At 36.0% G+C, this 27,668-nt stretch overlaps 1 protein-coding gene across 2 annotated transcripts in view; it reads left to right on the top strand.

The window, feature by feature from the left end:
- The window catches only part of ATP9A (ATPase phospholipid transporting 9A (putative)), a 148,527-nt gene extending 122,992 nt beyond the window's left edge, over positions 1 to 25,535 (top strand). For both annotated transcript variants that reach the window (XM_074288613.1, XM_074288614.1), the window contains 12 exons: positions 185 to 268; positions 819 to 989; positions 4,943 to 5,041; positions 10,085 to 10,174; positions 10,303 to 10,447; positions 11,623 to 11,687; positions 13,996 to 14,151; positions 18,271 to 18,335; positions 19,323 to 19,431; positions 19,727 to 19,784; positions 22,047 to 22,250; positions 24,882 to 25,535. In XM_074288613.1, the coding sequence (XP_074144714.1) occupies positions 185 to 268; positions 819 to 989; positions 4,943 to 5,041; positions 10,085 to 10,174; positions 10,303 to 10,447; positions 11,623 to 11,687; positions 13,996 to 14,151; positions 18,271 to 18,335; positions 19,323 to 19,431; positions 19,727 to 19,784; positions 22,047 to 22,250; positions 24,882 to 25,018 (1,383 nt within the window). In that variant the 3' untranslated portion in view covers positions 25,019 to 25,535. The remainder of the gene's footprint in view (positions 1 to 184; positions 269 to 818; positions 990 to 4,942; positions 5,042 to 10,084; positions 10,175 to 10,302; positions 10,448 to 11,622; positions 11,688 to 13,995; positions 14,152 to 18,270; positions 18,336 to 19,322; positions 19,432 to 19,726; positions 19,785 to 22,046; positions 22,251 to 24,881) is intronic.
- The last annotated feature ends 2,133 nt before the right edge of the window (positions 25,536 to 27,668 follow it).

Below are 27,668 nucleotides of genomic sequence, written 5' to 3'. Positions count from 1 at the left end.
TTCAAATTCTTCTTGGGTTTAATAGGTCATGCTGTCTTCATTTTCCATGTTAGATAAAAATAAGAACAAGTTACTATGATTAGGGAAAAACTATTGATATAACCAGGATGAGAATGCAAGCATATACTGATAGTCACATAGTTCATAAAATATCTATTGATTGTGTTGATTGTATGCTTTTCAGTGTGGCAATATGGCCAGGGAAGGCTTGAGGGTGCTGGTGGTTGCGAAGAAGTCTCTGACAGAAGAGCAGTATCAGGACTTTGAGGTAAGAAATTTTATGATGTGAAATGGGTGATCAAGATTTCAGGACTTGACAGCAGTGAGGAGAAGCTTCTGTGAGAGGAACTCTAGTGACTCTATGTCCTTGAATGTTGTTGCTTGTCCTTTGTTCTTGAAGAGGATCAGTGGCATCATGAGAGTTATTTTGTGACTTGCACATGAATTGGATTCAGAGTCAAATGTGGAGTTCTTGAGTGACAATTCCTAAGGAAATCTTGAGAATAAACACATAATAGAAATCATGTCTCAGCAGCACTTTTTATACTAAAGGTACAGGAAGTAGAATGTGTAATTGGCTTTGTTTGAACCCAGAATCAAAAGGCTTTGATTCTGTGCTTGTTTATGATGTTCTTATATAGACTGTCTTGTATATAATATTATAAAAGAACTCTGCACTTGTTAGGTTTAAAACAATCAGATTTTTTTTTCAGTTACTCCATGATAATCTCATTAAAGAATCTTGTGTTTTACTACCATGAGATCAAGAGGGTAAATATTGGGTGAATCAATGGATGTGTTTTTTGCTTGCCCTTCAGGCACGCTATGTCCAAGCAAAGCTCAGTGTTCATGATCGTTCCCTCAAAGTGGCTACTGTGATTGAGAGCTTGGAAATGGAGATGGAGCTGCTTTGTCTAACTGGAGTGGAGGACCAGCTGCAGACAGATGTACGACCTACTTTGGAGACCTTGAGGAATGCGGGCATCAAGGTAGGGTCAGAACAGTACCAGAGACTGGGTTCTGAGACTGTATCCTCTGCTACTCACAAGTAGTCAGTTCTACCCAATTTAATTCAACAAATACTGGAAGATTAAAAAAAATAAAACAGCGTACTCTCTCCTGAAGGACTTTATAGTCTAATAGTGAAGATATTGGTACCTAGGTAGCATGATAAAGTACCGGACCTGGAATCAGGAAGATTCCTTTTTCTGAGTTCAAATGTGGCTTCAGACACATACTAGCTATATGACCCCCTCATCAAGTCACTTAACTCTGTTTGCCTCAGTTTCCTCATCTGTAAAATGTACTAGAGAAGAAAATGGCAAAAAACTCCTGTATCTTGGCCAAGAAAACCGCAATTGGGGTTACAAAGCGTCCGACACAACTAAAATGACTAAACAGCAAAAAAGTGGATTTATGACAAACATCCAAATAGCTAGAAAACAAAATAGAACATTCTGTCATCAAGTTTATACTAGTAGCTGCAATAAATTATACCTGAAGATATGAAGAGACAAAAAATATTCTTGGAAGAGTATGTAAAATATATATAGTATATATGTGGTATGTAATGTATGTAGTATATAATGTAGTATGTAGTATGTAAAATATAGAATGTGAAGTCAAGGCATAGATTTAAATCCTGCCTTTGACATTTAATAGCTGTGTAAGCCTGAGAAACTCACTCTTAAGTTTTTCTGCTTCAGTTATATCATTTATAAAATGGGGATAACAATAGCATGATGGTGAAGATCAGATAGGTATAAAACACTTTTTAAACCTCAAAACAGTATGTAAGTATATTATTCGCTACAAAGAAAACAGGGTGGGAAGTGATAGGTGACAAAAGATAGGTATAGATAAAGTGATATAGGAAAATTTGAGGATGGAGAGAATTTTTTTTTTTTTTTTTTTTTTTGGCTGAGGAAGTGGGGATCAAGGAAGCTACACAAAAGTAGTGGCTCTTGAGTTCAGCCTTGGAAAAAGCAAGATATTTTCAGGTATGTGCTAGCAAATGTTTAATATCTGGATCTCTGAAAAAATTATGCACGATATACTTTAAAGTTTAATTTCAATATTGATATTTTTTCCATCACTTTCTTAAGTTTAGACAACAACAAAATTAAGTCCTTATTTGTCCTGTTTGCTTATTTCTGAGATGTTAATGCTCACCTGAAAATTTTACAGTCAGCTCTCTGGTATGAGCTGGCTCCAGTATACCCTTGGATGTTTTTATTTATGTTCTAGCTCGCAGTATGAAACACTATATTGTATACAGAAGGTGCTTAACAAATGATTGTATTTGATTTGTGAATCCTGTGTACTCTGGAGTGTTCTTAAGGAACAACTAAAGATATTTAAAAACATCCAGCAGAGGGAGTCTGGGTTCTAGTCTGTAAGTAACAGAAAACATTTTTTTCTTAATGTTCTTTTCCAAGCTTCTGAGTAACTTGAGGATGTGGATTCTTGTAGCCTCTGAGAAACAGATGTTTTACCATCCATTCCCTACAGAAGCAGGAAAATTATAAGGATTGAGGATTAAAACAGGGTTCTTAACATTCAATTCATCATTCATTTCCTTCTTTGTCCTGTATTGATGGAAGGAGCATTGGCTCTTGTGGGGTCAAACCTCTTGGATCCAAATCCCACTTGCCTGTGTGACATTGGGCTGGTCACTAACTCTCTCTGAGTCTTCCTTAAACTGAAAAATGAGAGGGTTGGAGTAGATGACCTCTCAAGTCCCTTTTAGCACCGATTCTAGGATCCAGTAGTCTTCAAATGTAGGCTAGGGTTCATTCCCTTAGGCCCTGGTAAAAGAAGAAAATAAGCCTTAAATTCATTTCAGAGACACAGGTGATGCATATTTGATTTTTTTTTTCCCCTGAGGCTGGGGTTAAGTGACTTGCCCAGGGTCACATAGCTAGGAAGTGTTAAGTGTCTGAGACCATATTTGAACTCTGGTCCTCCTGAATTCAAGGCTGGTGCTCTATCCACTGAGCCACTTAGCTGCCCCATGATGCATATTTGAGTCAAGATTTGACCTTCAGTGGAGCTTGATGGCTATTTGTCTGCATGTGTCTGTGTGTGTACATGTTTCCATATTAGCTAAATTCCATTGCTAACCTTCAGCCTTCAAATTAAGTTTATTGTGAGAAAATAGCTGAACAAATCCTGTTTTCATAAAATCAGTCTGACTGTCCATTTATTATAATTTATAAAGACAAGAAAGCCGTTGAATTTTAGTATACAAAACTGCAATGACAGATCTGCCAATTAGCTCTTCTCTCCCAAATTGGTACCAAAGCAAGCTTTCTCATCCAACTTCCCCTGGGTGATTCCTTCATGGCTGGTACTGTTCTGCTAAGAGGAGAAGGCCTTTTATATGAAAGATAAATGGGAACAGGGAACACCATGAGAGATTTTTGTCCTTTCACCCCATACTGTAATGCTGAACACATTGGTTTCTAATAGGGATCAAAAGCCCTAACCTCTGAACATAGGCACAGTAGGACTTCTTCCTTCCAATCACTCATACCTTCATCAGCTTTAGAGCCCTTTCCTCCATTAGAGGGTCTTCATGAGGTACTGTGGCCAAAGAAATGTGTCATTTGGTAGCCAGTCCTCTGGTGATGAATACTTAGGTCTTTTGGAAGCAGACCCACAGACTATTGCTGAGCTTTCTTGGAAGCCCTTTCAGTTTGGTACAGCCTGCCAGAGCTTCTGCTCTTTAGGCACAGTCTCCAAGAATCTAGAGTCACTTCCATGACCCAGTGAAGTGTCAGAAGAGGACTTTAGCAGAGGACATGAGAGTAGACTGTTTGACAAATAGCTTTTATATATCTTTGGGTATCACTCTCACAAATAACTCAGGCCAGCCTCAAAAAATTTCCAAGTTTCTTTATATTCATGCCAGAGACACAAATGGCATCTTGGAGTCAAGATCCACTAAAGGTCTTGACCTTTAATGGAGTTCAGTGGCTATTTGTCTTTGTATGTGTCTGTGAATGTGTGCACGTGTTTCCATAATGGCTAAATCCCATTGCTGAGCATCAGCCCACAAATTAAGTTTATTATGAAAAAATAGCTACAGAAATCCTGTTTTGACTCCTTCCCGTAATTTGTTCACTCTCTCTTGTTTCATCTCCTTCAGTACCACATATTTCTGCTCTTGCTCCTGCTTCTTCAGGACTGTCATGTTTTTCTTTCTCCTAGCCTCAAAGAGCAGCAGTAGTTTAATTAAAAAAAAAAATTACTTTATTTGTTAATACGTGGAGTTTCCTAGACATCAAAATGGCCTAATGTATGTTAAATACTAATAATAGCAAATATTTCTATATGACTTTAAAGTGATTTGATACTTCACAAGAACCTTATGAATTTCATATAGCAATATTATTACCACTTCAAAGATGAGGATACTGAGGTTCACAGAAAAGTGACTTGCTTAAGCAGATAGTTACTAAGTGGTGGGCTAAAGTCTTCTGTTTTCAGGTCCAATCTTATCTCCACTCTATCAATCTCGGAAATTCAAGCTTTTTTTTTTTTTTTTTTTTTTGTTCCTCCCCCTCCCAAAAGATTATTAAAGAATGATGTTGATGATTATCTCTGGTATGGTGGTAGGGTTGTGGAAGAAACATGTTTTGGACAGTCAGGCCTTTTCACTATAACCCCTTTTCCCTGCCTTGATAACTTGAACCAGAATGTTGGTTTACTTGTTAACTTGGGTCTATCCCTGCACACAAATTGTCCTTATTATGGGAAGCTCCCCAACTCCCAGACTCATGAACTGGGGCATCTCCTGCGGTGAAGCCTTTTCAAACAGCATGTTCTGAAGCAGGCAAATTGAATAGATCAGGTTTAGCTTAGTGTTCTTGGAAACTCAGCTGACGCAGGCAGCCTCAAAAACGAGCTAACATGAGTCCTTTCTATGTTTTAATTTCAGGTTTGGATGCTGACAGGGGACAAACTGGAGACAGCCACATGTACAGCCAAGAATGCACATCTGGTAACCAGGAACCAGGACATCCATATTTTTAGATTGGTGAGTGTTCTCTGTGTTAAGACTATGCAAAGTGTGGTAAGTGTGGCCTTCTCCAGAACATATGCTGCATATCTTGTTGGGGAATGCTAGGAGTGAGGAAAGGGAGGTAAGGAGGATTAGCTCTATCTAATTTGGGGATTGCTTAGGTGACATAATGGATAGAGCACTGGCCTGGGGTCAGAAGGACCTTAATTTAAATCTGGCCTCAAGCACTTATTAGCTGGGTGATCCTGGGCAATTCATTTAGCCCTGTTTTCCTCAGTTTCTGCATCTGTCAAATGAACTAAAGGAGGAAATGGCAAACTCCTTCAGTATCTTTGTCAAGAAAATCCAAAATGAGGGAAAAAAAATCAGACACAACTAATTGACAAGTCTCCTCTCCTATTCCCCCACCAAAGCTGGAGAGCTAGAGAATAGGAGACTTGGTATAATTGGCTTAAGTGCGATTAAATAGTGCTTGGAATTAGGTGCTGAGTTGGGATGAAAGTAAAGGATTTTCATCCTTTCAGAAGTTAAGGATAGTTTATTGTTAGGTCACAAGTTTTATTCCCTCTGTTTTAGACATGAAGAAACTGAGGGTTAGAGAGTTGAAGTGAGTGATCCATGATTCCATGGCTTGTGATTATCACTGCTAGGGTCTGTTACTGTATCTTCTGACTCCAAATCTTAGGTTCTTTTATACCATGATGTGTTTTTTTTTTGTTTTTGTTTTTCTTTTTTTTCTCTTTTCTTCCATCTCTTCCTCTTTTTAAACTTTTTCTTTTTAAATCTTTTTCTTTATCTCTTTCTCTTCTCCTTCTTCTTCTCTTTCTTTTTCTGCATACATATACATTTTACATTTGCATATAGAGAGAATTTTAACCTGCTGCCCAGGGATCCCTTTCTCTGCAAGGAATCTGACTCTGTAATCCATGGACTAAGCTCATTCCAAGGGAGCCTGACTCCAGGGAGAAGGGTCAATATTCTCCCTGGTTTTCTGGCTCAGTGATCCCTCCCTTAAGTATCCCTGGATATATCTCTAAAACAAAGCTGAGATATAGTTCATGTCCAGAACCTTTCAGGATTCCTACTAGAAAAAGTACTCTGTAATGTAGGCATAAGGTACACAGCAGGGTTTAAGCACCGAAGACTCATAAGCATCCATTAAACAAATGCAGAAATGTAAAGGAACAATCCATCACACACAATCTCATATAAAGTAAAGGCAACTTTGTGAAACTGCTGAAATAGTATTTCAAGTTCATTTCAGACCTGCATGTCTGAGCAGTGCACAAGGTTTGGATCTTTCAGTCAGTCATGACTTGTCCTTTCCTTCTGCCTAGAGATTGTTCTCTTCCTCCTCCTCCTCCTCTGAGGAATGGTGCAAAATGTAGGAATGGTCCATGACCATTTAGTTTAGAAATGAGCTAAAAAATATACATTTGTAGGATCACTGGTTACTAGCCTTTGCTACTCAGGGTAGAACATACACATTTTTTTTTTTCTTCCTTAGAATATATTAGAAATAGAAAATGTCCCTCTGATTTTTTTTCCCCCCTGAGTCTGGGGTTAAGTGACTTGCCCAGGGTCACACAGCTAGGAAATGTTAAGTGTCTGACACCAGATTTGAACTCGGGTCCTCCTGAATTCAGGGCTGGTGCTCTATCCACTGCGCCACCTAGCTGCCCCTGTCCCTCTGATTTCAATGGTATATGGAACCTCTTGATGAGGAATGTCTCCCTGCCAATATTGACTAGCACTTTCTCTGCAACTTAAGAGTTTTAAAAAATTGCTGCACCTCTCTGGCTTTCTTTAAGTTCCAACTAAAATCCCACCATCCATAGGAAGCCTTTCTTAACCCCTCATAATTCTAGTGCCTTCCCTAGGATAAGTATTTCCTATTTTTCCTATATATAGGTTGCTTTGTATATCTTTTGCATGTTGTCTGCCACATTAGATTGTAAACTCCTTGAGGGGAAGGTCAATCTTTTTCCTCTTTTTGTATCCCTAGAGCTTAGCTTAGTGCTTGGCATCTGATAGGCATTTGATTAATGTTTATTGATCTATTTGAATATTCTAAAATATTGAAAATGAAGCAGCTTGGCTAGAGTCACATAGCCAATATGTGGTAAAAATGGGAATTAAACCCAGATTTTCCTGATTCCAAGATCAACTCTGTATCTACTAGACCATGCTGAATTTCTATTTAGAGAATCTATACTTCCTGTAGAATCATGGAAATGCAAAATTATATTTCAAGAATGGTTATTGTCTTCTCATTCTCCTCATTCTGAGAGAATGTAAGCTCCCTGAGGGCAGGTGCTGGCTTTTTTGCTCTTTTTTTTTTTTCCCCCCCTTAATTTCTTTTCTTTTCCAGGTTCTAGCACAAGGCCTTGCTGTTTTGGATTCAATTGATAGCCCATTTTTATATAACATTTTCAGATTTACAAGGCATTTTGCACAAATTACTTTTATGTAACCCATACAACAACCATGTGAGGTATATAATTGAGATTTTTGTCATTCCCACTGTGTCCCTAAGGAAATGAAGACCTGGAGAACTATCCAAGACTCCCACAGCTCATAAGTAAGCGATCTGGGACATCATTGTATAAAATCAGGTTTACAAAAACCCAGAAAAGTGGCTGTATAGCCTCTGCTCAAAGGCCTCTGGTGACAGGAAAGTGGCTATACTATTGTATGTGTTAACTGGCCTGCATGTAGATGGCATGATCCTAGGATTTAGAATTGTAATAGGTAAGCTAATCAGTGTGGTGATAAAGAGAAACTCTAAATTGGTAATACCTATTGAAATGATCAGAGAGATAGTTACCTGGAGAGGTAATGAACAGAGAGAACAACCTCATCTTGGGGTTAAGAAAACCTGGCTTAACTATGCTCAAAGGGTTATCAAACTGTGCATACGCTTTGATTCAGCAGTGTTTCTACTGGGCTTATATTCTAAAGAGATCTTAAAGAAGGGAAAGGGACTTGTATGTGCAAGAATGTTTGTGGCAGCCCTCTTTGTAGTGGTCAGAAACTGGAAACTAAATGGATACCCATCAGTTGGAGAATGGTTGAATAAGTTATGGTATATGAATGTTATGAAATATTATTGTTCTATAAAAAACAACCAGCAGGATGATTTCAGAGAGACTTGGAGAGACTTATATGAATTGATGCTAAATGAGATGAGCAGAACCAGGAGATCATTATACATGGCAACAAAAAGATTATATAATGATCAAATCTGATGCACATGGCTCTTTTCAACAATGAGATGATTCAGACTAGGTCCAAAGATCTTGTGATGAAGAGAGCCAGCTGCACCCAGAGGGAGGATTGTGGGAACTGAGTGTGGTTCACAACATAACATTTTCGCCCTTTTTGTTGTTGTTTGCTTGCATTTTATTTTCTTTCTCATGTTTTCCTTTTTGATTTGATTCTTTCTTGTGCAGCAAGATAATTGTGTAAATATTTATGCATATATTAAATTTAACATATATTTTTATCATGTTTAACATATATTGGATTACTTGCTATGTAGGGAAGCGGGGAAGGGAGAGAAAAATTGGAACACAAGGTTTTGTAAAGGTTAGTGTTAAAAATTATTCATCCATATTTTTTGAAAATTAAAAACCTTTAATAAAAATAAATAAAAATTTAAAAAATTAAAAAAAATTAATCTGAAACTAAAAAAAGAAAAAAGAAAACCTGGCTTACAGGTCTACCTCTGATCCATATTGGTCCTGTGTGACTAGAAACAAATTACATGACTTCTTGGAGTCCCAAGTAATTCTCTCATGACTAAATCAATTGGCATTCCACATCAGCAGAAGCATTTTCTCACAGGGATTTCTCCACACTGATGAAATCACAGATGTGGTTTCTCTGTCCTTCTAGATACCCATTGAAATTTCTTCTATTTGCTGTAAATGACTTGGAGATAACTTGGTAACTTTTAATGTTAAGAACTTGGCTTTGAAAGAGGCAGAAAAAAAGCAAATTTGTACTTGAGCAGGGATTTGTAAATCCTCCTTAATTGAATCAGAGCCAAAGTCCTAGTTGCTCTAAATGTTTTCCTGTATTACAGCAGGGCTAAATCATCCTTTTGGGGCTAGATAATCTTATATGTAAATGTACTCTGAATCATCTGTCATCTAAGGAAGATAAGCTTTTAACAAATTAGTGAAACAGAGCATTATGCTATATATAAGAAGCCTTTTTTGAACCTCTAGTTTTTAGTACCTTCTTCCTTATCAAATTATCATGGCTATACACATTCTTATCATTCTAGGAGAACATAAGCTCAGGGTAGATGCTGACATTTTGCTCTTCTCTTCCTCCTCCTCCTCCTCCTCCTCCTCCTCCTCCTCCTCCTCCTCCTCCTCCTCTTCCTCCTCCTCCCCCTCTTCCTCGTCTTCTTCCTCTTCCTCATTCTCTTCCTCCTCCTTCTTCTTCTTTACCTTCTTTTTAAATTTCTTTTATTTTCTAGTATCTAGCACAAAGCCTTGCTGGATTGGATTCAATTGATAGCCCATATTTATATGATATTTTCAGATTTATAAGACATTTTGCACAAATTACTTCCTGTAATCCTTACAATAACTCTGTGAGGTACATTATTGGGATTTTATAATTCCCATTTTGCCCTTGAGAAAACGAAAGTCTGGAGAACTAGCTGTGACTTGCCAAGGATCCCACAGCTCATAAGTAAGGAATTTGGAATCCAAAACCAGGTCTTTAAGACTCCAAGACCAGTTAATTCTCTGTCCATGACACTGTTCTGCCTCTTCCTATTTTCTTTTAAGATTTGAAGTAACTGGAACCTGTAAGAAAATGGCTCTTGGTTCATTTTGAACAAAGGGTTTTATTTAGAAGTTTGTCTCTTTTAAAAAAATAAGGAAAAAGGAAAAAAAAATCAGGCCTGGCCTTGTAGGAATGATTAGAATGGAGGATGTTGGTGTAGTTACTGTATCCAAGCATTAAGTATTTCAGGATAAAATGTTTTTATCAGCTACTTCTCTGGAGCATTATTCTTCCCCCTTCTTAATTCATTTTCAGGTGACTAATCGGGGAGAAGCACATTTGGAGTTGAATGCATTCCGCAGGAAACATGACTGTGCCCTGGTCATCTCTGGCGACTCCCTAGAGGTAGGCTCAGGAATCTTTGGGATTAACAAGGGTCAAGTGATAGAAGTATAACCAGTGGTCCTGGTTTTGTGGTGAGCTGCATGTGGGTGATAATCTGATCCACACTGATTTGTGTTCTCTTAACTCAGGTATGTCTGAAATATTACGAGTATGAGTTCATGGAGTTGGCCTGCCAGTGTCCAGCAGTGGTCTGCTGCCGCTGTGCCCCCACCCAGAAAGCCCAGATTGTGCGCCTGCTCCAGGAACGGACGGGAAAACTCACTTGTGCAGTAGGTAGGAATTTTTAAGTCTTCAGGTTCAACTACAGTTAACTCCTTTTATTTAAAGAGGCAGCATGTTGTATTCAGAGCACCTAGATTTAAACCCAGCTTTACTTATATTAAGCTATGAGTATTGTGGTAATTTGCTTTATTTTCATATTTAACAAACATCAGTTGCACACTTATAGTATGCAAAGGAGTGTACCAGGTGTTGGGGATGTTACACTTTTAAATAAGAAACAATTTCTACCCTCATAGAACTCAGTCTAGTAGGGAGATATGATATCCACAAAGATAATGATAATACCCATTTTACCATAACAGATATATTAGGGCTGCAAAATTAAAATAACATAATATGTCTGTTTTAAGAGGGAAGATAGTATGTGTTGATGGAGTGAGGCAAATCAGGAAATCAGAAAGAGCATCATGAAGGATGTGGTATTTGAACTACATTTTACCTCTAAAGCCTCAGTTTCCACATCTGTAAACTAGGGATAATAATTCTTGTACTATTTACTCAAAGGTTTATTTTAAAAGAAAGTGCTTTTAAAAATTGTAAAATAATAGATACATATGCTGCTATTATTGTTCTAAACACTTTGCTGCTCAAGGTTGTGGGATGATACTAATGATACCAGATCATTTATTTATTTTTTGATACCAGATCATTTAGAGGACTAGCAGATCTCCCCAACTGACTGGTTAATAGATCAAGTTCATGCCTGAGGATCAAGTACTTATCAATATACAAATTTTCACTCCTCAACTTTTTGTTTTGCTCTTTAAAAATTTCCCTTAATGAGGAAGAAAAACTTTGTTTAATTTGTGCTTATGGCTAATCAACTTAGTAAAAATAAGGTTTTGTAGTTCCCAACCTTATGGTTTTATTTGGTGAAGAGCATTGGGTCCATGTTTTGAATGAGATTCCTTATTGATAGCTAGAGGCAGGTAAGTTTTATAGTAGTTAGAAAATTGGCTCCTGAGTCAGGAAGCCCTCATCAATAAAATGATGATAATAATAGCACCTACCTCACTGAATTATTGTAAGTATCCCACAAGCGAATATATGAAAACAAAAACAAAAACAAAAACAAAAAAACCTTGAAGTATCATAAAAATGGGTACGGGAGCCTTGTTTTCTGACCAACCTATAATCTCCATCTTTTATTTCTATTTGGCTTGTAGGTGATGGAGGCAATGATGTGAGCATGATTCAGGAATCTGATTGTGGTGTAGGGGTAGAAGGAAAGGTGAGTGAATGCATAAAATAAGAGAGTTTTTTTTTTTTTTTCCTTTTTTGGTTTGATTGTTCATTGAGTCTTTCTGTAGCTGATTTGTTAGGGTCTTAAGAATGGTATCACTCATTATCAGTGTTCTATACATCTTGTGATGCAGCAGAAGTAGATAGGGCACTAGCTGTGATAGGTCACTAGATGTTAAGTCACAAAGACCTGAGTTCAAATCTTGTTGCAGAAACTTATCTGCTGTGTGATCTTGGGCAAGTCACTTAACTTCCGTGTTTCAGTTTCCTCATCTGAAAAATGATGAAGTTACCCTCTAATTTCCCTTCCAGCTCTACATAATCTCTAATGCTGTCATCTTGATTATTTCACCCAGTTTTTTCTTCTTACGTTCCATTTAAAAATCCATTTGGAAATTGCTGGAAAACTTAGAACAAAAGAAATCTTATAAGAAGCTTTACATGGAAAATGAGTCCTTGGGAAATGAGACAGCCACATTAGTACATTTTCCATATATATTTAAAATTTATTCCTTGAAATGCCAATCACTGCAAAAATTTTTAAAATAATTTTTTTCCTGGAATTATTTCTAAAATACATTACATAGTACTTTATGATCAATGTTAATTGCTCTCATACGTTTTGAGATTTTTTATTAGTAAGTTACTAAGTTCATTATGTAAGTTGTACAGCAATATGGCTAGCCCCCTATAACGAGGGACTACCAAGATGTCTAAGAATGGGATGAATTGGCCTAGGTCAGAAAGGACAGTAGTCTAATCTTTCATTCCATTCAGTTGTGGGATGGACCTATGAGTAACCCCTCATCTTCCATCCTTAGTGAAATAAGAGAGTCTCACTCTTTAAAAAAAGTTGAACTTGTTAACAATTACCAAAGATAAATACTTGAATTTACAGATAACAATAAATATTGTATTGGAAAACTTAAGCTTCTGCCCATTAAAATTTCTTTTTAAAAAAGTAATAGATAGACAGTTACTGGTTCATAAGTCAGGAATAACTGGAAGTCTGTCCAGTGACACATACTATGTGACCTGGAATAAGTCACTTAATTTTTTCTTGTCCAGATAATTCTTTGAGAATATAAATCACAGAATAAATAAATATATTTGTAGAAGGATTTTGCTCCTCATTCCAGTGAAATTCCTGGTTTGATCTAAAGTATTAACTTTAGTAAAGTAACAGCAGAGCAGCTGCCCTGTTTATTTCTTTACCCTTTTCTGAATTTTTATTTTTCTGAATTTTATTTTTCCAAATTTTGTTGTTATTTTTTGTCATCATCATTATTATTAATAACATAGTTATTGCTTATGCCAGTGTTGGTGTGTATATTTGCTGTTGTTTTGAGTCCACTTTATAGGAGGCAACATGATATAGTCGGTTAACAGGCAAAAATTAAATGTGTGATTCTAGGCAAGTCATTTAAATTGTCTTTGTGCCAGATAGCTCTCTAAGACTAAATTGCAGAGTAGTTGACATCCTGCTTTGGTGGGGAGAATTTCCTCACTCAGCAGTTCCTACAAGTGAAATCACAAACCCACCTCTATCCTGAGTCTTTCTTTATATAACTTTTATATAAACATAATCATGTTTCTTTGAATTATTCATATTTTCTGTTTCTTCTGGTATAAGTTTTATTGTATTCATGTGCTACAGTTTTTTACTCAATCCCTAATTTTTGGACTGATAGAGTACTTCCAGTTTCCTATAATGATGTGATGCAGTAGAAGTAGATAGGGCTCTAGCTGTGGTAGTCTTAAGACTATTTTAAGAATATTTTCATATAGCTACACCTTTTTTTCCCCCTTCCTAATAACAACCTTTAGATAGGCACAGTCTTATTAGTGAGATCTCTGGGTCAAAGGGCAAGAAGAGTTTTACATCTGAGAAGAACTTATTTTTCCTTTGGGACAAAATTGAGCTAACTCACAAGATATTGAATTTTGTATTTTGGGTTTTATTTTTAAAGCATTAACTATCCTTAGAGGATTTGTTATATTCAGCTACAAATTTTAGGGTTGGTTTATCCATGTAACATTTATTGCTGTATCTAGTTATTCCCCCAAAATTGTAATTGACTTGTAATTCAGAATGTTTTTATTTAAATTACCTCTGCATCTTAAGCTGAACTTCCAAGTCAGACCACCTACCATGTGTAGTTTGAAACCAAAGAACTAGGATTTTTTCATTGAAGTTCCTCAAAGGTTCCCAAAGAATGTCTTGTTTTTTCAATTAAAAAAAAGTTTTTACTCTGACCTCTTGTACTCTAATGGTGCTCAATTTCATTGGATTTTAGGAAGGAAAACAAGCATCTCTTGCTGCAGATTTCTCTGTCACTCAATTTAAACATCTGGGCCGGTTACTTATGGTTCATGGAAGGAACAGTTACAAACGCTCAGCTGCCCTTAGTCAATTTGTTATCCACAGAAGCCTCTGTATCAGTACCATGCAGGTAAATAAAACCTTGGGGTCCTGTTGAGTGTATCTTGTGCATCAGATATACTTGATCACTATATGTTGAATGAATGATTGACTTAGGTGGTAGCTTCTGATTTTTAAATATTAAAACATCATGTGAAATGCTAACCCCAGTGAGGCTTTATTTTTGTCCTAGACACAGTGTTTGGGTATCTGCTGCCTAAAAATATCCATTGGAAGGTTGGTCATCAAAGGAAGAAAATTTTCAATCATGTAATTCACACAGATAAAGAAATGAAGGAGTTAGGACCTATGTTCATGGAAGAGCAATACTCACAGGCACAGAGAATATATCATGAATCTGTGCATTTGGTGTGAACCATAGGAAAGGTAGTTAAGGATATGGGACACAGCATGAAAGGTTCATGTCTAATATGAAGACCCCCTTGATATATGGAAGAGTATATAACTAAATGATAAATCAGTAGAAGCCCACACTTAAAAATTAGGAAGACCTGAAGTTGAATTCCATCTCCAGCCATTAACTAGCTTTGTAACTCTTAGCAACTTCAATTTCCTGTTTTTTTATCTGTGAAATAGGAATATTTATCTCATGGGTTTTTGTGAGGATTCAATGAGATAATATATATAAAATAATTTTTTTTATCTTAAGGTGATATGTAAATGTTAATCATTCTCATTGTTGTTATTTTTATCATCATTAATATCTAATATAAGAATAATTGGGATTTGCTGCAAAAAAAAATGGCCCACCACTAGGAAGTTGCTGTTAACATGGCTTGGCTTTCAAGCTCATTGAAGAGTCAGAATAAGACAGCATTTTAAGAGAGAAATTGAACTCCAGGTGCTTAGCAGTGAACAGTTTACAAAAACACCCTTCTGAAACTAATGAGGAGAGGAGGGCTAATTTAGTCATCCACAGTTTAGTCTGTTTGTGAATTTGGGTAGAAATATCCAAGACTAGCTGGAAAAAATAGGGAATAAGCTGTCAGTGGACCTCAGATTTATCCTGACTGATATGTAGCTTTTGGATGGTATATATGTCATTTAGCTACTGTTGAACTTCATTTTTTAAAGGGAAATATTACTGCTTGCCTTCCTCCCTCGTAAGGAATAAAATTAAATAATTGGCCTCTAGAATACTTTCAAACAGTACAAACATGAGGTAGAATTTTGATTCATAATTAAATATGTTCTTTTGTGAAAATTATATTGTCCTTCAAAATGGAAAATCTTGAGATAGAAAGTGCTATCTGCATCTAGAGAGAGAACTATGAAGACTGAGGATTAGTCATACTATTTTCACCTTTTTTTTTCTCATGGTTTTTCCCTTTTATTTTGATTTTTCTGTCACAGTATAACTAATATAGAAATATGTTTAAAATGATTGTATATATATATATGTATATATATCTAAAACTTGTATCAAATTGCTTGCTGTCTTGGGGAAGAGGGAAAAGAAATGAAGGAAGGAGAAAAAAAATGGAACTCAAAATCTTATAAAAATGAATGTTGAATACCTTTATATGTTATTGGAAAAAAACAAAATACTATTGAAATTTTTAAAAAATGGAAAGTCATTAGGTTTTACTTAATGTATGTGATAGTTTTAGTATTACTCTACCCATTGTGTCTTTAGGTTGGCATATTGATTAGCAAATTTGTGCATGTTTCTTAAGTATTTATTACATGTCAATTTTGATTGTTATTCATTGATGATAGCTTTTATTTTTGTAATGTTCACAACATGTCACACACACACATATATATATATGCATGTATACATGTATATATACACAGAGAGATACACATGTGTGTGCGTGCATGTATTTGTGAAAGCATTTTTATCCCAATAACCTTGTAATATAGTGTGAATTTTATTATCCCAGTTTTGCAGATGGAAAAACTAAAACTCAGTTTGTGATTTACCTTGGGCCATGCAGCTAGGAAGTACCAAAGCCTGGTCTCTCCCCATCTCCATGATCTCTCCACTATACTATCCTGTCTCTCATCCATTTACTGGGAGGCAAAGTGTGGGGGGAAGAAGTCATACTGGGGAACCCTCAAATTCATTTTCATCAAAATTCTCCAAATCCAAACAGCTGGTGTGGTTAGTCATACCAACATCTGTGCTTTTAATTTACATTAACATAGGCATTGAGCTGGACAAAGCTATGTTTTTAATCATTTGGAAATTAATCTGTCATCACTGGATGCACGTAGGGAATCTTGGCTTGATGAGCTTACTTCTCCATTGTCCATATGTTTCTAAGAATTCATGCAAAAAAAAAACCATATATATTTTTGAGAATCAGGACAGAGAATTGTCTTTTCTTCCATGTAAAAACTAAACCATTTGTACCTGGTAACTGTACTAGGGTGACTTTATGAGTATTCAGCATAAGGGAATTAAAGAAGTCTTCTCTATTCTCTATTTGATAGTGATTTATTTAAAATTCAGTGGTAAGGGACTGCTAGGTGGTATAGTGGATAGAGCACCGGTCCTGTAGACAGGAGGATCTGAATTCAGTTTCATCATCTAACACTTTCTAGCTAACTGATCCTGGACAACTCACATATTACCTCTTTCCCCCCAACCCCCAAACAAACAAAAAAAAAATAAATAAGAAAAGCCTTGGTTTAAAAGAAATGGGTATAATGTTTTCATTTTGCCAAAAAGAGGCCATTGGAGGACCCAGGTATTCAGATGAGCAAAACTGGTTTAAAGACAAAGCCTAGGCATTCTTGTAACAAAATTTACAAAAACTGGTAACTATTCTTCATATTATCATAGGATCTATTTGGTCTAGAGCTGATGGAAAGCACTGAAGTCCTCTAAGCCAGTTGGTCAATCAACAAAGTATTTGTTAAATGATTAACACATGGGATGATGAGTAAAGTGGTGTCCTTGAGGCCATAAAGATCCTAATTCAAGCCCTGCCTCTGACACATACTGTCTGTGACCTTTAACCTCCCACTACTCTAGCCATCCCTAAAATTTTAAGTTGCAGAAAAGGTCCTGACATGCTTTGATAGAGGGAATTTCCTTCCTGAAAAGATCCTTAAATCAATGAAATCATAGTCCCCAGACTGTCTATGTGCCATGTACCGGGCTTTGTGCTAAGTGGTGAAGAGTCAAAAAGAGGCTTAAATTCAGGAACTTAATTATAAAATAATGGAGGAACCCCCATGAGAAAGTCTTCTCATTTGTAGAGAAGAGGAGACTGATACCTAGGAAGATGATATACCTAGTGTCAGAAGAAGCATTTAATCCTAAGTCTTTTGATTCCAAATCCAATACTCTTCACTGGATAGCTTTGACAAAGGTCAAAATTTGAGAATATAGTAACAAGGGAAGGATTGTGGTTGAGCACTGGAGTGACTTGGAAGGGTAGCCCCTGCATTAGAGAATCTGTATGGTTCATCACTCTCTGTATCTCTTTCACTTTCTACTTTGTCTCCATTTTTCTTTGTCTCTTAATTCTATCTCTTACTGTCTTTTCACATCTGTTTGTGTCTTGCTCTTACACACACATAGCTACACAGACAGATATTCAGACATATTTACTTTGAGACAGACATCCACATACATACACAGAGACAGACAGATACACACATCCCCATGCACAGAGATGGACACACATACACAGAGACAAACACATACAGATACACAGATAAACAGATAGACAGGTAGGCGTTCATGTACACACACACACACAAACATACACATACAAGTATTTGAGTTTTTATGGATTTGTCCTTTTTTTTCTTAGGGAATGAGAATGGAATGTCTTTGATTTAGAATCATTCCTAGGAACAAAGCCTCAGCCTGTCTGATAATCAGTGCCTCAGGTGTCAACTCTCTTTGTTCTGCCTTTGATTTTGCAGGAAAATTTACTGCAAAAAATTATAGAGAATTCCAAACTTCCTTTTCTTCCATTAAAGGTCTGAATATAATTAGAGAAATAATTGATCTCCTTGGCTCTGATTTGTATTCGTACTGAATTATCATTGTCACTAGCCAAAAATTTCCAAATCAGGAAATGTGGATTTTCAGTCAGGGGATTTCTAATTGTGTGAGGGGATTGGGAGTAGCCTTTTGTATTTGACCCTCTTCCTTTCTCTATCATAGGCTGTTTTCTCCTCCGTATTTTACTTTGCTTCTGTACCACTTTACCAAGGATTTCTCATCATTGGGTAAGTTTGTCATTATTTAAAGAAATGTTTAGAGGAAACATTTTTCTTTTTGGAATCTGGCTACAAGGGAAGCATTTTCCAAGGGGACACAATCAATTTGCAAAAGCTTTTCAGTATCTAAATTATTTTGGACTCATGTCTGTTGTTACTAGGCCTAGGCATCAATGGAATTGTAATTGAATATGCCCTTGAAATAAATTCTTAAATTTCATGACCATAATTTAGCTTTTTGTAGCTTTATTCTTACATTGTACTACCTGGGGATGAAATAAATACTATTGCCAAATTAAGAATCCAGACAATTGCCTACTAAGTTGGCAGCAAAAACAAAATCCTAATTTCATATCCTCAATGTCTCTGTGGGGTTTCTGAAAAAATATGAGATACTGTGATCAAATGTGTACTTCTGATTCTTTTAAAGGCATAGGAACTTTCTGAATGGGGAGGAGGCTTTAGTAAATAGAATCCTAAGAAATGTAAAGTAGGGGCTTCCAAAAATAATATCTCAGAATCCTAAGTCAATCAGGGCTTTAGTTATATGGGTAGCTTCTACCTCCATGATATTTTTTAATATGAAGGGGTTTGTACATTATAATTCATCTTCATTTCTGGATTTCAAAGATGTAAACTAGTAAATATACTTCCTAACATCTTATATTGCTGCTACCAGATTGTACCATATTCCTGGCCTGGAAGGATTTTTGGGTACCTTCTGAAATGGAATAGATATTACATTACTGCTTTCTAACTGACTGGAATTTGTAAAGCTTTGACTTTAAGTGGTATAAATAGTTCTTGGTGATCTGATGCACATATAGAAATACAGGACCATGTGGAGCCTAGATTGTTTAGGCTGAGTAATTTAAAAGCAGATACTGGGAAGCAGGTTATTCTTCTCCAAGTGATCCTAACAGTTTGTCTTATAGAGGTTTTTTGTTTCTTTCTGTATATTGCTGGGTTGCAACTTGTAATTTTTCTTCATTCTAGGTATTCCACTATTTACACTATGTTTCCTGTATTCTCTCTGGTCCTGGACAAAGATGTCAAGTCAGAAGTTGCTATGCTGTATCCAGAACTCTACAAGGACCTTCTTAAGGTTCATTATGATTTTTCCTTACATAGTCTTTCATGTGTTAGCTGAGCAGACTGGAACGTGGCCAGTTCTCTTAATTACTAAAGGGTAGATTTATACCTGAAGTCTGATGCTGATTCCTTTAAAAGTTAATTTCCCTAGTGCTTTTTTTTTTTTTAAACATTTCATAAAGTTAGGCAGAATTTTTCTCTTGTACTTGTCTCAGTTAATGGATAGATATTTCCTTCTGGTAAAATTAAAGCAGATGGCAATTAATTTTTTAAAAAAAATATAACTCTAATCTCTGTCTTTTATTTAGGGACGGCCATTGTCCTACAAGACCTTCTTAATATGGGTTTTGATAAGTGTCTATCAGGGTAAGGAAGTGAAATTTATTTTCCTTTTTGCTTTTTTCGTGTTATGTCAAAAGGAGGCAACATGGTATCTATTTATTGTGGTAGAAATGAAATCACACTCTATTACAAAGTAGCCATCATGAACCATGATGTTGTATTATGATGGGGGAATTTCTTATACTGTTGTTACAGATCCTTGCAAGTATTAGATGAAGCTCAAGCATAAGAGAGGTATTAGATTTTGCTTATGGACTATTTGTTAGGCATTCAGCCATGGTGTCTGCTTGATACTAAGCCTTATGCTATCCCAAGTATAATAAAAACTGCCATGATGTGTGCTGATCTTGGAGCTGGACAAGCTGGATTCCAGTTTTATTTTTGCAACTTATTACTTCTATAACCCTGGACAAATCGTTTGACATCTTTCTGATCTCAGTTTCTCCATCTTTGTTAGGGATTGGTGATCCTCATATTACCTGCCTCACTCATATGGAGAAAGTCTTAGTGTACCACAAAGGGGAACTATTGTCACCATCATTATTACTCAGAGAGTACTATTTTTAAAATTTTAGATTCCACCCCCCCCCCCCTTTGAGGCTGGGGTTAAGTGACTTGCCCAAGGTCACACAGCTAGGAAGTGTTAAGTGTCTGAGACCACATTTGAACTCAGGTCCTCCTGAATTCAGTGCTGGTGCTCTATCCACTGCACCACCTAGCTGCCCCGATTTTTTTGGTTTTTATAGCAATTTTATTTCTGAATATATTCCTTCCTCCTCTTCCTCTATCCAGCAAAACATCCCTTTAAATAAAGAAAAATAAAGGAAAATACAGTTCACCAAATTTGACCAACACATCAACTAAATCATTTGACAGTGTTTGCAATACTCCACACCCATAACTCTCCAATGCTGTAAAGAATAAAGGAGGGAGATACATTTTTCTCATATCTACTTTGAGGACAGTTTTCTTAGTCATTATAATTATATACTATTTGGGTTTCATTTTTTATTATTTTTACTTCCATTTATATTGTCATAAAGATGTGTAGATTTTTTTTTTTTTTGCTTCTGGATACTTTGCTGTTTAAAGATTATATATGTGCTCTTACAAAAAAAATATTGCTGGAAAAATTCTTATGACTTTTGCCCATTATGACTCAGTGACTGATTATTATGCAGAACTGCTAAGTTATTCATATAATGAAGTAGTTGACAATTTTTTTTTCAGCTACTTGTTTTAGTTTCTAGTCATTAATTGCCATTTTCAGGAAATTTCAATTTCCTTTTTAAATAAAAATATTGAATATAGATATGAAGCAGCATGAATTTATTGATAGGTCAATTATATGAAATTTCATAGATGTAGAAACTTCACTAGTACAGATCACAGTCTGTAACTTAGTTCAATGGTTCTTAAAGTGTGTTTAAGACCTTTTCAGGGGATCTGAAAAGTCAAAGCTACTTACTTTTTAATAGTATTTTACTTTTCTAAATACATGCAATAATAACTTCCTACATTCATGTTTGCAAAACTTTTGTGTTCCAAATGTTTTTTCTGTCCTTCTCAGTCTCTTTCCCTCCCCAACCCCCTTCCCAAGACAGCAAGCAATCTGATATGGTTAAATATATGCAATTCTTCTAAACATATTTCCATATTTGTCATGCTGTGCAAGAAAAATCAGATCAAAAGGGAAAACACACACACACAAACAAGCAACAAATAACAACAACAAAAAAGATGAAAATGCTATGCTTTGATCTTCATTCAGTCTCCAAAATTTTCTTTCTGGATATGGATGATGCTTTTCATCAGAAGTCTATTGGAATTGACTTGAATCACCTCATTGTTGAAAAGAACCAAGTTCATCAACAGTTGATCATCACATAATCTCAAAGCTATTTTTGTAACAATTCTGTGACATTTTAATTTCAAATATGGTAAATATTTACAGATGTACTTTATATAAACAAAAACTCTTTGGTAAGGTGTTTCCTCTATGGTTTAAAGAATATGAAGGGATCTTGAGACTCAAAGTTTCAGGACTTTTGCTTTGATTTAAAGAGCTTCTTGAAGCTCAGAGTGTAAGTGATTCGCTCTTTTAGTCACACAGTCTGATTCAGAGGTCGGATTTGAATCTAGGTCTTCCTGACTCTTGGTATAGCACTATGCAATATGTGTAGTTATTTGCGTTAAAACTAGTGGATGTTGCCAGTCACATTGAGGAGAGGAATCCATATTTTACTTGTTTACTTCATTCAGGGTTTTCTCTTTCTGACTTTGTAGGTAGCATCATTATGTATGGAGCATTACTGCTTTTTGAGTCTGAATTTGTCCACATTGTTGCAATCTCCTTCACATCCTTGATTCTTACCGAGCTACTAATGGTGGCGTTAACGATTCAGACATGGCATTGGCTCATGATAGTGGCAGAACTGCTTAGTCTCTCCTGTTATATCGCCTCCCTGGTCTTCTTACATGAATTCATTGGTAAGTTATCAATTTATTTAAACCTAGTAAAATCTGGTATGAGATCTAAGTTCACAGCAGTCACTAAGTTGGGAGATAGACATAATGAAGTATGTTTTTCTTTTCTTTTTTTTTTCTTTATTTCTTTTCTTTTCTTTTCTTTTTTTTTTTTTTTTTTTTTTTTTTTTTTTGCTGAGTCAATTGGAGTAAAGTTACTTGCCCAGGGTCATACAGCCAAGAAGTATTAAATGTCTGAAGGAGATTTGAACTCAGGTCCTCCTGACTTCAGGGCTGGTATTCTATCCACTATACCAACTAGTTGCCCTGAAGAACATTTTTCTTGCATGAAGTTGATATCCACTATCACTAGATCTTATTTTAAAATTGTTTTTTCTGCTGGGCAGCATTGTCTAGTGGATAGAGATTCAGATTCAAAGAAAAATTGGCATCAGATACTACCTCTGACATACACTGATCATGACATCTAATATCTCAAGGGTGTAGACAGTTCTCTGGCACTCAAGTCTAGATAATTCTCTGGCATGCTAAGTTGCAAAGAAGGTGTTAACCTGCATTGGTAGAGATTGTGTCGTCCCTCAAGAATTTCTCTATATCAATAAAATCACAGATCTTGTTCATATCCCTATTCCTTTTTCCAGTATTGGTTGATTAGTTGGTGCTAAACCATGTGGACTATCTAATTCAATCCAATCCAATCTAATCTAACAGGTATTTATTAAATCTTAAAAGAAATCAAGGATTCTATGAGTCAAATATCTTCTTTAAATTGTTTGTCTTGCATATTTTGATCAATAAAGGGTATTCCAAAAGTCTCAGTGCAGTTTTAAAGTTCATGAAATGTTGTCTGGTCCCATTAGAATGTAGACTTCTTGAGGACAGGGACTTTTAAAAATTTTCCTTTGCATACTCACTGCTTAACACAGTTATTGGCACATAGTAAATACTTATTGATTGATTGATTTCAATTTCAACTCCTATGTTCCCTTTTCCTTATTTCTAAAATTGAGATGAGCATATGTTCATTTATGCTGTGAAGATCAAAATGAGTTAATATTTGTGAAACAGCTTGCAAACCCTGAAGTAATATATGATGTAATCATAAATAAATATAATAAATTATTACATAAAGAGATAACTGACAACCTAAAGCAGGGGAGAATGGATGTCAAGTGAATGACAGAGACAAACAGGACCCTTGTAGACAGAGACTTCTCTGGGAAGGAGAGATCTGAATGAGCTGAGACGTCTTAGGAAAGCTTTCCTGAAGGAAGTAACACTTCAGCTGGACTCCTGAAGGAGAACTGGAATCCAGAAGATGCCGCTTTCTTCTCTTTAAATCTGAAGGCATCCAAACAATGAGTTCCTGTTTCCTCTTCCACTAGGTTTGTAAGAAGTCCGAGCATGCCATTGTTCAGTTAATCTGGTTCCTGCTGCATGTCTCTTCTCACTGGAGCTTTCTCTAGCTACAGCTGAGAACCACAAGGTGTCACTCCTCTTCTCTTAAAATTTATAAATATCAATTATTATGTCCTATACTGAGTGTGTGCCTTCTTTGCCTTTGTGTGGAGCTGATCCTTCTGAGAGATCCCCACTCTATGAGTAGCTCAACTTGCTTTGAACTTATTTCAGGTATAGGTAGTAGATTTCTGATGAACGAAAGTTGACAAAGAGAATACTTCAAAGTAGGTTTAGTCCTTTGAACTGAAGTATCCAGATTATAGTTTCAGAGTTCAAAGGAGATGAATCCCAAGCTAGAAAATTCCTATATTAAAAGACACTAGAGAAACTCTTGGTACACAGTAAAAAAAATAAAGCCCATTGGACAGAACATTCTCAAGGGATGGGTTATTTAAGTCCTAGTCCTAGTTCTACTATTTTGTAGTCATTTGACCTTGGAAAAGTCACAATCTCTCTGGGTATGTATCCTCACTTGGAAAATGGGAGGAAAAATAATGCTTGCCAATAACTACCTCATTGGGGTGTTGTAGGGAAAGCATTTTTGCAAACTTTCAAAAATTGTAGAAATGTAAGCTCCTGTTCATTCATTTTTGAGCAGTTGCTACATGCAAGACATTATGGAGCATAGATGAAAAGAAACTGATCCCATATTCTGAGGACTTTTATATTAGATATACACAACTAATTAGTTCTAGGAAGAACAAGTATCTCCAGATGATGGACATAGTATTTATGAGTGAGTAATTAAATCTGGCATGTGAAAATTAGTAGGACTTGATGTAGAAGGTACATTTGAGTTGGGTATACTTCTGGCAGGAATAAATGAGTCTGGGAGGGATTTCCCAGTAAAAGAAATTAGAATGTGGCAAAAACAGGAAAGCAGTGTTTGGAGGCTAATGAGTAATTCACTTCGCCCTGAAAATAAGACATGTATAGAACAATATAATTATATCTATAATGTAGATAAGGATGAAAAGGTAGATTGGGGCCAAGGTATGGAACTCTTAGAAGGCCAGACTAAAAAAAGAGAGGAGGGTCAGGAAGGATACAGAGACAAGGAGGTAGTATATTTTCTTTATGAAATATTTTTTCCTTTTGGGTAGTATATGGCTTTTTATTTCACTGGGCCATGCACTGGACCTGGTTCAATGATGTCTTCCTTTTTTGTTGCAGATGTTTACTTCATTGCTACTGTGTCATTCTTGTGGAAGGTCACAGTTATCACCTTGGTCAGCTGTCTTCCCCTTTATGTCCTGAAATACCTACGAAGACGATTCTCTCCTCCTAGTTACTCAAAGCTCACATCGTAGCCCATTCATCTGTTGGAGAGAACTCTTATTTTGCACATCACTGATGGAAAAAAGATGATGTACTCCTATTAACGACTACTTATGATAGTTGTGTATGGATCATGCAGTAATTGTTTGTATGTGCTGCTTCAATGAGAAGAAACTTTACAAATTCAATTAACTGAACCCTTTTGCAGAGTAACTGGGGTGGGATGGGTACATACAAGCATCTCATTGGGTCAATTTTTCCCTGTTCAATTATCATTGAATTGAGTAGGTGTGAATATATAGAAAATTGGTATCTTGGCCAAGATATCCATGAAGGGCACCATGAAAGCGGCTTAATGACTATGACTTGGGTCATCATGTGGCAATAGTTATTTATGAGATCAAGATTGTAAGCAATTGTTTTGTTTTGGTATCAAACTGTCCTAATGTTGCTTAATTTTTATTTAAAATTGTCTTTCTAGTGAAACAGTGGCACTTGGTACTTTGGGGAGGAAACTATGAGCATCATATAAAATTATTTAAAAAGAAATCTGCTTGCAATCTTGTGGTGTCACTTTCCCATTCCACTGTTCATTAGAATAACCCAAGACTGAATTAGGGGGCCAGAACCCCAGATCCAGTTATACTCTACTGTGGTCCAGTGCTCATGGCACTCCTTTCAACCTCACCAGGCACCTGAATTGGTTACTTTTTAAAGGTGTCATCATTCTCTGTGGTGGATCTAATAATTGAATGGTACATGGCTCTCCAAGAATTTTCCCTAAACTTCAGCAGAGTTCTCTAGTGGGAAATCTGTTGCTGGGCTGCTTCTAAATGTGTCGACAGTGTGATAAGAGATTCAACTAATTCTTTAGACAATATGGCAGATGTGGCTCAAATCCTCTGAGACTGAAAAGGAAAGGTCAAAGAACTGCCACTCTTGGCTTCATTTTTTAAAAAAAAATCTGTTTCCTGTTAAGTGAAATTATTGAAGATGAACAGAAAATAAGCCAAGGCTTCCTACTCTTACCATTCATCAATGACTTTTTAAAACAAGAAAACTTTAGTGGAGAGAAGGCTACAGCCCCAGCTTTGGGAAAGGGAATGTGCTTCAATGAAACCAATTTGAAGGTAAACTTGATGAAAAGCAGTCCGTGGTAAAGAATTCTCTCCCACCGGGGATTAGAGCTTTGGTGGATGTTTCTTATACAGCAATATTTCATGTGAACCGTAACTTGTTGTTTTAAAAAATAACGTAAGAAATTTGGAATAATTCTGCTGTATGGCAACGGAATTCTTGGATTTTAAAATCATTGCTTTAAATACAGTTACTTTGTATAGTAGGGAAGAAATGAATGAGTCTTCATTAGTATACTTAACATCTTGACTTCATATTCTAGCACTTCATGAACTGATGATACCTTCCCAAGTGCAACCTTTGGTGGTAAAGTGAGATGTTGATACTAGATATACCAAAAGTGTGAGCTTGAAGAAGCAAAGCTACTACTGCCTAGTTCCCAACCCTATCACTATCCAGGGTGATTCCTCCTAACTAGAGTGGTACTTGGAATAGGTGGCTTCCCTGTTTTGCTTAGAGCTGTGGTGTTAAACTCAAAAGAAATGTTGACCACTACACTATCTGTAAGGATCTCTGTAAGCTGTGTTTTGACTTAGAAAATTATCTGTTTTATTTATTTTGTTGTTTATTTGTATTTTTCCCAATTACATTTTAATCTGATTCAGCCATACTTGGAAGTATTGTAGGCCATGTGTACCTACAATGGAGCACCAATTCCACGTTTGACATCTTTGGGTTAGAATATATTTGTCCAGTAGTTTGTATTTTCAACATTGCTCTTACAGCACCTAAGTTCTAAATCCATCTTAAAGGATGAAAATAAATTGATGATAGAATAGATTGTCCATTGAAGTTTTCCACTTCTTTAAGTTTGTATAGTTTGGATCCTTTGACTTGGAAAACCAAACTTATTCTTTGGTCCTTCACATCTTCTTAACTATCCATTTGCAGAGCAGGATATAGGATATAATAAAGAAGAAAAAGATTTGAATGGACATGTGAGACTAGTTGCATTTATATATAAGATCCAGAGACCCATTTGATCTTCTTTTCTGATATTATAAATAACCAACTTGATCATGTTTGAAGAGACTAGTACTATATGCATTGGTTTCTCATGTAAGAGCCTTGACAAATATTGAAAGCTCATTTGTCAAATGGATAGAAGTCATTTTTTTTTTAGTTTAAAAAATATTTCATTCACTTCAAAAATTATCTTGATTATCCAGTAATCTTTTTCTTCTCTATAAATAAATCCAGACAGACAGAATTATACTTAGGAGGCATAGGTCAAGTTCTGGCTTCTTATGAATCTCAACTGGTTGTTTGAAGATGTCACATCATGGAATGTAGATATGATTGCCATATAAAAGATTTTCTTTGGGATCTTTTTTATATTCCCCATTTTTGTCAAGGGACATAATTCTTAATTCAGGTATGGAAAAACATGGCTTATATCAGACACTGAAACTGACATTGGACAAGAAAATGGAAGAAAGAGTGTTTAATAGATTTAAAAATCCTGACCTAAGGAACAAGGGGATTTGGTGAAATGCCATCCATGCCAGCTTTCATCATATTATTTAGCTTAGCTTTTATGGAGAC

Source organism: Sminthopsis crassicaudata, chromosome 2 (genome assembly GCF_048593235.1).
Source record: "Sminthopsis crassicaudata isolate SCR6 chromosome 2, ASM4859323v1, whole genome shotgun sequence".
Taxonomy (NCBI): domain Eukaryota; kingdom Metazoa; phylum Chordata; class Mammalia; order Dasyuromorphia; family Dasyuridae; genus Sminthopsis; species Sminthopsis crassicaudata.
This window is presented reverse-complemented; position numbering and strand designations above follow the sequence as displayed.